Source organism: Hipposideros armiger, unplaced genomic scaffold (genome assembly GCF_001890085.2).
Source record: "Hipposideros armiger isolate ML-2016 unplaced genomic scaffold, ASM189008v1 scaffold_113, whole genome shotgun sequence".
NCBI classification, from domain to species: domain Eukaryota; kingdom Metazoa; phylum Chordata; class Mammalia; order Chiroptera; family Hipposideridae; genus Hipposideros; species Hipposideros armiger.
The window spans coordinates 1472248-1487133 of NW_017731463.1; the positions used below are offsets into that span (position 1 = coordinate 1472248).

Consider the following 14886-nt stretch of genomic DNA (forward strand, 5'->3'; position numbering starts at 1 on the left):
GGCCCTCTTATTTAAACCAAAATAAAAATAATGGTGCTTTTTCTGATTTCTCTCATGTACTAATAATTTATGTGAACTAGATATATATTTATATCTTTATAGAAATTTTAGATGGTTTTTGAAGTAAAAAGCACATAAGTTGCACAAGATGATTCTATCTAAGTATAGGAGATAGTACTTATTAGGACAGCAACATTGGAACTTGACCTTTATTGAGCATATTGTATAGCCATCCCTGACTGGGGTGTACTGCACGTGGTAGTTGGGTTCCCCTAGATCGGGGATGCACGTCCTACAATGTCTGAAAGATGCCCTGAACTTTGGGCTTTTGAAAACAGCAAGAGAAATTAAAGAAATATATTCAAAAACCATGAGCAAAATACACAAGTAAAATGTACCTATAAAAGACACTATAAACATAGCTATATCACATGTGGAATACTGCTATCTATTTACCCCTCTTTTTTGCAGGATGGATGCAGACAGTTAGGATCTTACCTTTGCTGCAGCCATTTTATTTGGCTGGAGCCACACTATTCCCCCTTCCTTTGTGAGTTAGACTACGCCACCGGAGATACACTGGTTCCAGGCCTGGCTCCGCCACTGCTAGCTGTGTGTCTATGGGCAAGTTATGTAAATACCTTGAGCATCTGTATTTTGCCTGAGAGAACAAATGGTGCAGTCATGCCTATCTTACTGACTTATCTTAGTGACTATGTTCATAAAATGTTTCACTGGGTGTAAGTTTCATAAATCAAGGACTATGTTTTAATCAGCTTTTTATGTCCAGCCTCAGTACAGTACCTGGCATATAAGGATACAGGATTCATGGTATTATCACGTGATGTTGCATAGCGTAGGAAGTTTGCTGAGGTTTGCTCTCTTTCATGAGGTTAGATATGGCTTTTGACAGAAATAGTGATTAGTTGTTGCATCGGCTGATGGCTCCAGTGCTAACACACTTAAATTAAAAATTGGGGGACAAAGGCTATACCGCATACAGTTAAAAAAGTTCCACTGGTGGGTAGGAAATAATCCCTTGAAGAAGAGAGTGAACAAAGTCAGACTCTTCCAGGTACACCGGGTGATAAACATTAAGAAAGACCAATTCTTGTATTGACTAAACGTAGGAGACAGAACAAAGGCCGGAATGAAAATGGAAGTGCTGGGAACAAAGAGTTCAAACACAAGAGATAGATACTGAGAGAGCGGGCCAGAGATTAGCTGACTCAACATCAATAACTGCTGTCAATGAGTAGCAGCCACCACGTGGACCAGTGGCCAGGAAAACATGTTCACTGTGGAAGGTGAGAAGCAGTCAACGCCATGATGACCACCTCGGCGTGACGTCAAGGTCAGCCCACGGCATGCACTGTATATGCAAATAGAATGATGAGGCTGAAGGAACAGGGAGACTGATGGGGGAGTGGTATCAGGAATTATTTTGGTTGGGACTTAGGAACTAAAAGGGAAGGTTCTGATTCTCCTCGATTGTCCTCTGCTCGATGGGTAGACATTGGTGAAGCTGACAGTGTGGAGGTGTTGCATTCGCATGGTCTGTTGCTCAGTTCTGCTTGTGCTATCCTTTTTCACGTTTCTCTCTGCATCTCCTCACAAAGGAAATTGAACATTTATCATCTTCCACATGTGCAGCGATGTGCCAGCTGTCTTTCATACGACCTCATTTAATATTCACATCGACATTTCAAAGTAGGTATATTTCCACCTTATAAACGAGGCTTCCAAGTCTCAGAAAAGGTAAATAATTTTTCCAAGATGGGCCTAATAAATGATCGACTCATGTCTACCTGACTCCAAGGCTCATGTGCTTCCCATTCTGCCACAGGTCTCCCTATTCCCTTTGGCCGCTGGTCATTGGCCAACACGATTCTAACTGGACAGTCTCTCATATACTGAGGTATGATATGCAGTGGTAGGCCTCACACATCCTGGATTAAACCTCTGGACTGTCAGAGAGCTTGTCTGGTATTGTCCTACACATATTCTAGGATTCTAGGTTGCTCAGGTGAAAATAATTTGGTGTCAGTATGCAAAATTTGGTTTCACTGATTCTTTTTGGAAGACATTTAAATTTTACAAGATGACTACCCCAGGTAGAAAGAGACTTTCATTACTGCCACAGTCAGAACTGGCAGACGCTCAGCTATAGGAATAGCTGTAGCACTTCAACTATGAGATACAAGATTTCAGCTCTAAATATATTGATGTAGGGTTAATGACAATAGCTGCAGAATTAGTTTCTAGGGATAAACACACAAGTGTAGCCATCTTCAGAAATTATCACATATTATTGTTTCTCTCTATCCCACTTTTTTTTTTGAGGAATATTTATCTTAGAGAGCTCTTGTCATTGCTTAGTTAATACTACAGCCAATGAGTAGAGACATAGCTTATGTAATTTGCTGAGGAAACAGCCATTAAAAGCTTTTCTAGGAGTGAATTGCTGCGAATGTTCCTGCCAGCATCACCTTTGTAAATCAACCCTCGCTAAGGACCCAGAACTCTAAAAACAAGATACAAGGCAGCTTCCTGGATGGCTGACATGACCTCTAGACAAGTGTCGGCACATCGCACGCACCTGGAACCACTTCAAAATGGTTAAGGTTTTTTTTTTAAAAAAGCCAATGGGACACAAAGTTGTAATGTAAGAAAAATATTAGTTGAAGGTCGGGTTGGATGAGGGTAGGCGAGTGCCATTCTCAGAGACACGCTGAAAACCTGAAGCTCTATTATTTTTTTCCTCTAGAGAAAAAGCGATGACCCAGTATTGCATAAACACATTTATTTCAAGTGGTACAAAACCTCTCATAAGCATCTACAGGTGAATCAGGGAGATGCAGCCAATGGCTTCAGGGTGGTTTCTGCCTCCAAGTGCTCCTTGGGATGACTTTCTGGTCAGAGGCCTAGCGAGGGGTGCAACAGGGGACCCCTTGGGGAGCACTCCTTGCTGTGGGGAGGCACGGAGGACGCGAGTCTGACTCTCAGTGGTCAGAGAAAACACAACTAGCAGGGCACATGGAGAGCACGACGCTGGCTGAGAAATTCTTAGGCAATGGAGCAGGGGAGTGTACTGAGGTGGGATCAATTTTACAGCAGGTCCTCAAATAACATCATTTGTTCAATGCTGTTTCATGATAACATTGATGAGATCCCCTAGCAACTTAAGACTTGTTTCTATCAATTCGGCTGTGGTAAAATTGGCTTTGTTATGCATTGTTTTGCTTCAAGCTGTAGAACCTATCAATGACGTTAAATGAGGACTTAATTGTAACATGCTCTGAGAGCATGAGTGTTTGCTATGGAATGGATGTGCGCAGCGCAGGGGCGCTGGCGTGGAGTGAGTCATCTTAGGTTGCCAGGAGAATGTAGGCCATCGAAGCAAAGGAGGCTAGCGATGGGCCACCAGAGGTCCAGGGGCATACAGTGGATAAACATGGAGACAGTGTATTGACCAGTTTCTAGAGATTGTTTAAAACAAACAAATGAGCAAAAATCCTATTTCATATCCTTGCAATACTTAACGCATGTGGCTACAAAATCCCTTTTCACCGTTTACAATAAAACTGAAGCTGAATTTTGAGCAGGAAAGCCAGTTAAATCTCAATTCTAATCTTTCCCGAATTCAAAGAAGGGAAAAAATAAAGAATTAAACAATTGCATTGCTGTCAGAAACTGAAATATATGATATATATTACCATATATCATATATATATGATATATATAAAAATATAAATATATATATATATATATATATATATATATATATATATATGAATATAAACTTTTGGGAGACAGATGTATTCTGGTCTCAGAACCTGAAGGTAGTTGAGAGGACAATTTTAAGGTATTCTCATCAATCTTGATTTGTCTGATGCTGTGATGAACCTGTTATCTATTCTAATAATACCTATGTCAATATTATTTTCTAATGCCTTGACTATATAAAGAAATATATAGAAGACGAAGACACAGTCAAAATAGAAAGAAATATATGAGATTAGGCATGCTTTCTTATGAATGCTCATTGTTTAATTCCTCACACAAGGTTTTCTGGTCTTACTCAAGGACATTCATTATTTGCTACACTAAGACACATGGTTGAACATTATTGTGTACGAAAACCAGCTAAGTTATTGTATGTATAATAGATCCAGTGACCGGTTACATCATTAAATGTTTATCTATGAAAGCTGACATCCGATGCAGGTTATTAATAGGTTTTTTAAAAAAAAAATTAGGCAAGGAACATTTTGACTTATACTTTTCTTATAACATTTCAGAAAAATGTAAATAGCAAGCTATGCAAAACTGATTTGTCCCAGTCTTCTTTCTTTCAAGTGTAGAAAAGCATCAAATGCCTCAAATGCTGAGAGTAAGCAAGTGATGTCATGGTTTTAGACATTAAATATTACATTACTGAATTCTGATCATCTTACCCAAAAGTGGCAATCTTTTCTTAACTAATTCACCAGGGCTTTGGGGAAAATGACGGGGTTACCGCATTCTTCTCTCACTTTCTCAGGGCGTCCCTCACGTTCCAAAGGCTGGGATTATGAATTTGAGGCCATGTTGGCGCGTTCGCTTACCACGGGCCGGTGTACATCCCAGAATGCCCTCTCCTGGCTATCGAGGATCTTCCTTTCAATCTTGTCTCTCTTCTTGTCCACTCTGCCAACATGGTAACAAAGAATAAGAAGTAGGGTTAATTGTAGTGTCTCTGTGAACAAAAAGCCAAAACGTGAACAAATCTTCCAAAAGACTCACAAGGACTCACTTTGCTTGTGCTTCTGCTTGCATAAAAATGAACTCCCACTTCCGGGCAAATGCTCTCTGCAGCCTGGCCAGGCTCTCCTGAAAAAGAAACCATAGGTGACGACATTCTGGTATTTGTCATCTAGCTTCTAGCTTATCTACCATATGTTTTTATCAAAAAACAAATACAGAATTTCCAAAGTAGTAAGTACACTCTGGCTCTCAGTGATAAGTCATGCACACGGAGTGCAGTCGCTCCTCATATAAATAGATATAGAGAAAACAGGGAACCCTATGACAAATATTAATTTTTATAAATACGTGGCTTTAGAGACCACAAACAAAAAAAATCCAAAATTCTGAAATTGCCTTCTATAAAAACAGTGCTCAAGACTAACCCTTTGGATTATTCTGTGCCCACTTCACTGAGGAACAGGAAAGTAATATGTTTATACTCTGATTCAATCAGTGTATCCAGTTTTGGACAATAATGTGAATCCTTGGCAGCCTGCTACCCATTTCTAGGCAGCGTTTCAAATTCAGTAAATCACAACATAGCAATTGTCTGAACAAATTACATCAGATTAATTTTATCTGCTGATGGTGACCAACCTGGAAGTTTTGCAAAAGTTTGCCAGTATAAATGCTCTTTAATTCTCTCAGTTTATATTTCTTCACTATATATAAGTATATATCTAAAGTTTTAGCACTTCAGTCAATTTTTGCAAATAAGATAAGCTACCCCCTTCTACCCTGAGTTCGTGTGTTTAGAATTTCACATGCTCAATGAGAGAAAGCAAGCAAGTCAGAGATTTATTACATCATTATGCTACCTGATCTCTTGGAAATCTGCTCCTTAAACTCATGAATGTAGAAAGTTAACAGAGTACCCAGAAATGACCATGGGCCTTATACCTGTTCATTTTATGACTTTCTTCACCAGAAAGTCCTAATACTTACAGCTTCATAGTCTGCTAGCTCCAGCCTGGCCTTGTTCTGCATTGTTCTCTTGCAGAGGTAAACAGCTAAAAGAAAAAAAAAATTTCTTGCTGGTTTATTAACAGTGAGGTATAAAAATAAAAATATAGCATTACAAATCAAGACATATTGGTCTCTGTCACCTTTTTTTCCAAGTTGAAGTTATAATTTTCTTTATTGATCTTTTTTTAGACAAAAATAGATAATTTGCAATGTTATTACTGTTACATAGTGGTATTTATGGTGTTCTAAGAAAATAAACATGTTTAGAGACTTGCTAACCATTTCTTTATTTTTATTTAATAGCTGTCACAATTTTAGCTTCCTCCAGAAATAAGGGGAAAAAAATAAAGCCTTTTAAATAAGACATCGAATGAGATTTCTGGTCAAAATGGCGGTATAGGTAAGTGCTGTGCTTGCCTCCTTTTAGGGCCACAACAAACTTATAGCTAAACTCCAGAACAACCATCACTGAGAATCACACGACATCCCGCTGAACGGAAGCCCTACAACCACAGACATACAGAAGAAGCCACCTCGCCACTGGGTGAAGACGTGGGACAGGCTGGTCCCACATCTGTGTGTGGTGGTTAAAACTCAGGGGGGACATCTCAGCTGCAGATATTCCCCCTGCCCTGAGGAGCATTGGGTCCCAGTCCCAAACCAGGGTCCCCATCCAGGGATTCTAGTGCCAGGAAGACAAGTCCCCACAACTTCTGGCTGAGAAAACCCAGAGACTGTGAATGAGTGAGAGGGAGGGCAGTTGGAGTCCCAGGCATTCTTCTTTTTTTTTTTTTTTTAGCTGAGCCATCCTGCCACCTGTTCGCAGCTCAGCGGCTGCGCAGCTCGGGCCGGGCATCGAACCGCTGTTGCTCAGAGCTCAAACTCTTGAGCGAGCTCTTAACCAACTGAACCACTTGGCCGGCCCCCAGGCATTCTTCTTAAAGGGCCTGCATACAGGTTCACTCACTGATGGGCTCACTCGCCCTGAGCTCTACTGCTGGAGTAGCAGCTTGAAAGGTGCAAGGGACACATAGGAGGATCTGAATTGTCTGGCTTTAGGGTGAGGACTGAGGGGCAGCTTCTTCCCAGACAGAAGTGCTGGAAGAATCCATTGGTTTCTGCTCCCAGCCTACAGACTCAGGTGGCTACCATATCTGAGTCTCCATCAACCTGGCTCACGCCATTAGTTTTGCCCTGATGATTCCCTGAGAACTCAACCTATCCACTTGCGGGCCCACCCAAGCTGCTTCCAGTAGCTTTTCCAAACAAATGGCCTGTTTTGGCTCATGCTGAGGACTATTCTAAAATCTCCCTAAGGTTCACAAAATCCAAACAAGCAACATCTGGTCTCAGTGTGCCCCATATCTCTTGCTGAGCATCCCCAAGCCCAGCACTAGAGGCAGCCACCCTCGGTTTCTGGCTTGGCCTCTCTTAGGAATCTCCTATCCCAGTGGGGGTGGTTGACATCTATGAATTGCTCTGTGGCTCACGTCAGGTGGCCCAGGGCAGGGCATATGTCTGCATGGGGGCCTCTCCCAGAGAGCCCCAGTGCCAGCATGCCCAGTGGCCAGCTTTGGAGCAAGCACCACCCAGCTGCCTCTGTGGGTGACACACCCAAACGGCAGACTGAGCAGGCACCACAGCCTTGCTAAAGTGAATCCTGCTCCATAGGGTCAGTCCCTGCACAACAGCTGTTCCACTGTAGTAATGGCCAGTCCTCAAAGCCAATCAGCCTGAGAGTCTATCCCTCCCATTCACTTGCAAGCAGTAACCAAGGTTGAACTACAACAGGAGGGCACATGCAACCCACACAAGGGACACCCCTGGAGTACACAACTCAGATGAACAGGGAGACTGCCCTGCTGGGTCCCATAGGACACTTAGTACATAACTCTACTCTATTAAGACCAGGAGACATCAAAGTCCCATCTAATACAAACAAACACAGGAAGGCAGTCAAATTGGGGAGAAAAAGATGCATTTCCCAAATGAAAGAACAGAACAAAGCTCCAGGAAAAGACTAAACAAAATGGAGACAAAAATTGACCAGACACATAGTTCAAAACACTGGTTATAATGATGCTCAATGAACAGAGAAGTAGAGCAGATGAACTGAGTGAGAACTTTAACAAAGGGATTGACAAAATAAAAATGAAGATAGAAAACATAGAAAAGAACCAGTCAGAAATGAAGAATACAATAACTAAAATAAAGAATATACTAGAAGAAATCAATAGTGCATTAGATGAAGCAAAGATCAAATCAGCAATTTAAAACTTAATGTAGAAGAAAACACCCAGTCAGAATAGCAAAAAGAAAAAAGAATCCAAAAAAATTGAGGATAGTTTAAGAGACGTCTGGGACAACATCAAGCATAACATTTGCATCACTGAGGTTTCAGAAGGAGAAAAGAATGAGCAAGGAATTGAAAGCCTATTTGAAGAAATAATGAAGGAAAATTCCGTAACCCAGTGAAGGAAATGGACATACAAGCCCAGGAATCATAGAGAGTCTCAAACAAGATCAACCCAATGAGGTCCACATCAAGATTCATCATAATTAAAATACCAAAGCTTAAAGACAGAGAACCTTAAAAGCGGCAAGAGAAAAGCAGTTAGTTACCTACAAGGGAGCTCTCATGAGATTGTCAGCTGATTTCTCAACAGAAACTTTGTAGGCCAGAAGGGATTAGCAGGAAATACGCAAAGTGATAAAAAGCAAGGACCTGCAACCAAGATTACTCTACCCAGCAAAGCTATCATTTAGAATTAAGGACACATAAAGAGCTTCCCAGACAAGAAAAAGCTAAAGGGGTTCATCACCACCAAACCCATATTACAAGAAATGTTAGAGGGACTTCTTTAAAAAGAAGGAAAAAAAAGATAAAAAGTATGAATAATAAAATGGCAGTAACTACATATCTGTTAACAATTACTTTCAATGTAAATGGATTAAATGCACCAGTCAAAAGATGGTGTGGCTGAATGGATAAGAAAACAAGACCATTTCACATGCTGCCTGCAAGGAGCTTGCTTCAGCTCAAAAGATACACACAGACTGAGAGTAAAGGGATGGAAAAAGACATTTCATGAAAATGGAGACAAAAATTTAAAAAGCTGGTGTAGCAATACTTATACCAGACAAAACAGACTTTAAAACAAAGGCTATAACATGAGACCAAGATGGACCCAGTAATCCCACTTCTGGGCTTTTATCTGAAGATACCCAAAACACTATTTTGAAGGGACATCCATATGTTCATTGCAGCATTATTTAAAATTGCCAAGTTATGGAGGTAACGTGGGATTCCATGAATGGATGAATGGATAATGAAGAGTTGGTACATATATACAATGGAATGCTACTCAGCCATAAATAAGAACGAAATCTTGCCATCTGCAACAACATGGATGAAACTAGAGGGTATTATGCTGAGTGGAGTAAGTCAGACAGTGAAAGACAAAGTTGATATTATTTCACTTATGTGTGGAATCTAAAGAAGAAAATAAATGAACAAACAAAACAGAAACAAACTCATAGAAACAGGGAACATTTTGATGGTTGCCAGATGGGAAGTGGGTTGGGGGGATGGGTGTAAAAGGAGAAGAGATGAAGAAGTACAAATTGGTAGTTACAAAGTAGTCATGGGGATGTAAAGTATAGCATAAAAAATATAGTAAATAATATTGTAATAATATGCTTTCAGATGGGTACTAGACTTATCATGATGATCACCTCATAAGTTATATAAATGTCTAATAACTATGTTGTACACCTGAAAGTAATAGTGTATGTCAACTCTAATTGAAAAATAAAACTGCTTTTAAAAAGACATCAAATAAACTTAAACATCTAGATGTACATAAAACACCATTTTGTAAAAAGGAATTGCCTGAAGAGGAAACCATTGTTGGCACATTCAATTACTTCTGTATTCTACACTCAAGTGAAAGAATCTATTAATGTAACTGAAGGTTTCTTGGCATCTTCTTTGCATCATTTCTTAAGGGCCAGTCATCAATCAATTCTTTAGTCACTAGAGCAGAAGAGAGTATATCATCTTACCTAACTACAATACAACTACCTGTTAATTCCATTTTCCTGAAAACCCAGTCTCCTCAGGTGCTAGGGAAAGTCCATCTGGGCAGCAGATTTACAGAATGAATGACACAGAGTGAGAGAGGATGGCAACAACAGCATTGCCATCAAGCAGTCAAATTTCTTCAGTTATTTCAGGGTTATCAGTGACTCTATAATAATATCAAGACATTCAGAGCCCTGCGGTACAGTCATAATTACCAGAATATTTTGTCATTTCACACAATATATGATATTTGAAAATATGCTATATCTTTTCTAGATGCTGAAGAAGTTCACTGGATGAAGACTATCAACTATTACTCTTTTTGTAAGGCTCACTCTGGGATCTGCATTATAAATACTGTCTTTGTACTAAGCTGTACAACCCTCAGTTTTTAATAATGAAACCTAGCTGATATCATTGAGAAAATAGCTTACACAGAAAATCTGAGACCGCTGCAAACATTGATGCTATTTGTTCAAAGGTTTCTTATATGTAGGTCAAGGCAAAAGAGAGAGCCAACCATGGAATGATACTAACATTACTACAAACACTAAGAACCAAAGGCAATTTTAGAACACGTCTTTCGACAACCTACCATGGTAATTTTATTTTTCTACTAATAGTAGTAATTTTCAAACAGCAATTTTCAAAATTACGGATTTTCACAATTAATAATTTTACAAATTAGTGAAAATCAAACTTCAAAAACAAAAATTCTATGATGTGTTAATTTTCTGATTGCCATAGTTTGTGTTCACTCTTGAAGAAACTCTTACTGTAGAGGCCATTGCGATCTCAACAAAATATCTAAAACGTTCTCAGCAGTTGGTAGAAGAGATTGTAGTGCGTGTGTAATACCCCTGAGGGTGTCTGTCCATGAGAGAAAGATTGAATCTATTTAAATATCTAAGTAAATAATCTCAGCTTTCCTGTACAATTAATTACCTTTCATCAAATTTCAAGCCCCAGCTAAGCTCTCCATTGGTCAGTCCTCTTTCATATCTCTTCTTGCATCAACCTCTACTTGCTTTATTGATTCTGGTCAGTTAATCATTGTTCTTTTCAAAATAAGACCCCTCGATTTCTAAACTCATTAGTTAAGCTCATGAATAAAAGCAAGGAAGGGTGGTTTTTTAGATGACACTTCACTGAGAAGTTATGCATCGTTCAATATAGATGTCCTATGATGCATTTTTCTCTAATTTCCTGGGAAACAAGATGAAGGTGTGGACAGGCAGTACCAGGTGTACAGGAGCTATTTCACGTATATTTGTTTGAATGAGTGAGTGAATGAATGAATGAATGAATGAATGAATAGGATCTTTTCAGGAGGAGCTATTTAGAAGTTAAATGAACTCAAGTGATGTTTACTATACTCTTTGGTAATGAGAAAGAAGAGAAAGGTTGGGTGAGCAGAGTGGGGAGCACTGCAGATTCTGCTGAGAGCAGCAAATATGGTCATGACCGGAGGGGCCCAAGCCTCGCCAAGCTAGTCTAGACACAGTACAGTATGATGACAGGTACAGATGGCGCATTAATCCTTTATTAGTAGAGAGTATCAACTTTGGGCAGGATGTGGATAAGGAAGGAGGTTCAAGTAGATGAAAGAGGGTTTCAAATCCAGGAAATTCCCCCATTTATCAATGACAGAAGAACACGAAAGTAGTTAGGCATAGTCAAAACTATGGCTCAGGCTAAGTGTTTTTGTCCTGATCCGTAATTACTTTTCCACCAAGAGTGTTCTATATGGTGTTATGTATAGACCTATGCATAGGTACAAAGTGTGAGTCATTTTTAACATAACCTTTGAATTTTTTCTGCACTGCCCAAATATTGAAAATATCAACTAAAAAAGGCCATTTCTGGAGTTCTAATTAAGATGTTTTCCATTATCAAGGGTTTAATTTCAATTTCAAGTTTAAATATATCTCTGTGCAGTAGTTTCCTGGGAGACCATAATGAGACGAGGGTCAAACAAATAAGTAATTTAATAGGAGGTTATGTCACTAAAGGGAAGAACGTTTGAGAAGGCCTCAAGTGCTACTTTGGCTAAAATAGCTATGTAGTAAAAGGCATGGAACTTGGCTTGAATACAACTTAGAATTTAGGTGGAAAGTCAAAGTTTCTGGATCACATGTCTAACTGAATAGAAAGTGAAGGCTGGCATTAGTTTTTCCCATGTAATTTCATAGAGCTCTGGAAGGTAGTCTGTTACGCAAACACTGACGTTCATGATAATAGTGTACCGAGTTGTATCACAGAGGTCAGTGAGAAAATCACTATGATTCTAACACCTAAATATGGACAAGCTATAAACATAATTCACAAAGACTACAAATCTGATTGTCAAATAAACATTGGAGAAATACCCAACTTATAACCAAAGTAACACAAATGGATCCCATGGTGTCATAATGAAACACTGTTTTGTATCTTTTAAAGCTTATTTTGTGGATTAATTTTCCCGTCTCTGAATAAAAACTCAAGCAGCTGCCACAGTCTTGTTTGTCACTCTCCAGTAATTCAGATCCCAATTTATTAACGAGAATGTCTATTCCAAGTAATAGTCGAAACACCAAGCTTGGTTTAAAGTCCTGAGGTCTTTCCCTTTCCCCGAGCTCTTGTGGGTGAAAGAAGTGCGAGTGACTTTTTCTCCCCCTTTTTCTTCTGTGCCCCCCACCAAATATTGTGATCCTAGGCATGTAATGGAATGAGGAGAGAAGGGGGCAGTGCTGACGTGCCTGCTTGACCTCTCTAGTGAACTAGTGTTGCCATTCTCTGTACTTGGCAGAGGTTTAAAGCTTATTCTGTTTCTCAGGGTACTCTTTCCCCATTGCTGGGGATCCCTCACCTGCAGTGTCCTTGCGGGGACTGATCAATGCCACAGCCATTGGACTCTACCTCTCGCCTGTCTCTAGAAAGCAGTTTGCCTCTCCGGGCTGCCCTGAAGGACAGGACTGTCTCTCACACATGGCTTAGATCATGACTGAGAGAAACATTCATGCACCCTGTGCCCTGAAAGGGCCACAGAACATAACTAGACCCCTTTCAACTCCTCCATCCATAGCTACACAGCCTGTCTCTTGCCCGTGGTATTTCCAAGGCCTGGAAGTTCATGGTCCATTCTGCCCCCAGAAGTAGGTGACTCCTGTCAAGCACTGTCAGAAGCCCTTTGAGGTCTCTGTCACTGGGCTCAAGGTGAAGGGCACCTCTCCCCCGCCCACTCCTCCCACTCCCAGCTGTTGGGGGCCACGTCTCCCAACATCCTAAAAGCTATAAAACCAGTCTTCCAGCCAACATCTTATCTTTACTGCCCTCAGTGTGAGCCGGCAGCAACCACTGTGATAATCTGTATGTCAGTCCAGCTCAGCACTTCCACATCTGGGCTTGATCCGCTTAACACTTTGGCTAGATTTCCCATTTCACATCCTGTTACAAAAACCGATTTCTACTCATCAGCAAAGAAGTTACAGATTAGGAATAACCTATTGGTGGGCATGTCAACAGGGAAATCTTAGAAAGGGTTTGGACAATGAGTAATGAAACCTTAAATATTCATGGCCATTTTTCCAGCAGTTTCTCTTCTGAGAGCATAACCCAAGGAAATAATACAAAAGGCACAGAGACTTAAGCATTCAAGATATGGAATACAGGAACCCAGTGGGGGATGGACAAAGAAATCATGCATATTTGTTTCATGACTTATTACATTGCCATTCAAAATAATGGGGACAACTTTTTCACCTCAAAGTTAAAATAATTTAATTTTTAAAATCCTTAACCCTTCATTGTAAAGGTTCAGATAATGCAGAAAAACATAGATATGAAAGTAAAAGCTCACTTCTCACTATTATAATCACTTCTGTCACTATTTTGGTGTGTAATCTGGATTTTTCCCTTCTATATACATCCACTAATGAACACATGAATATCTGTATTTATATCAAGACTCTATCTGCATATATCAATTTAAATATGCTCAAATTCGACCACATATGCTATCTGATAATATCTTCCTTTGATATTATATTGTAATTTTTCATATCAATAAGTGCTATTCTATAATATTTTTTTTTGAAACGACCTTCATAGAGTGAGAGGCTCCCAGCACTGATGCATACATAGGCTGAGCCCTTACCCACCATCTGTAATCACGAGGTCTATAATATTCTTAAAAATTATTTTATGATAATCCAGTGCTGAGATGTATGGTAATTTATTTAAATGAGCCCTTATTGTAGGATACTTGGATTATATCCATCACTTTGCAATTCTATACTAATACTTCTGCCAACATATATATGTGTATGTATACATGTATGTATGTGTATATGTAGGTATCTTTCTTTTTAGCAATTGTTGATTTTCTAAAAGTGTTATTACTGAGTTTGGGAGTATGCACCTTTCAAGCATTTTGAACATTATAAGCGAATACCACGAAGTTTAGACGTGAGTGGTCTTCTACCCTCTCCAACTCTAGAGAATCTATTTTCAGCAAAGCAATCAGCTATTCTGCTAAGAAATCAATCAGATTGTCACTATGTTCAAACTCTTCATTTTTTAAAACTGCTTCCTATCTCACCTCCCTCCAGCTAAAAGCCGCTCTTGACGTCTCCATTACGTCACCCTATGACCTCATTCCTTATGGTTCTCCGCCTCTACCTGAGCGATATACACCTCCCCAGGTCCCTTTCAGACCTTTTCTCCTTTCCCTCTTCCTGGAAAGCTCTGGCCCCACCCTCAGAGCTGAATTGGCCTGCTCTCAGGGGCCTCGCGCACCCACCACTCCTAGAACCCTTTCCATTGTCTACCTTTGTACAACATTTTACCTCGTAACATGCAATTTACATATTCATTCATGTAGTTAGTGTATTAGCTTGTTAGTATATCGCGCCCTGCCACTCACATTACAATGTCAGCTTCAGGAGCACAGAAAGTTTTGCTTCTTTTGTTCACCAGTGTATGCCCATGCCTAGAACAGTACTTGGCACAAAGCAGAGGCTTAAAACATAATTGTTGAGTGAAAACATCAATAAGTATTTATTGAC

The 14886-nt window shown here is 39.8% G+C and overlaps 1 protein-coding gene across 1 annotated transcript in view; it reads right to left on the reverse strand.

The window, feature by feature from the left end:
- RGS7 (regulator of G protein signaling 7) overlaps positions 1-14886 on the reverse strand; it is a 469804-nt gene that overhangs the window by 51215 nt on the left and 403703 nt on the right. Inside the window, exons 6-8 of the mRNA XM_019647554.1 lie at positions 5734-5798; positions 4796-4872; positions 4608-4689 (exon numbers count right to left, since the gene is read on the reverse strand). Coding sequence (XP_019503099.1) covers positions 4608-4689; positions 4796-4872; positions 5734-5798 — 224 coding nt within the window. The remainder of the gene's footprint in view (positions 1-4607; positions 4690-4795; positions 4873-5733; positions 5799-14886) is intronic.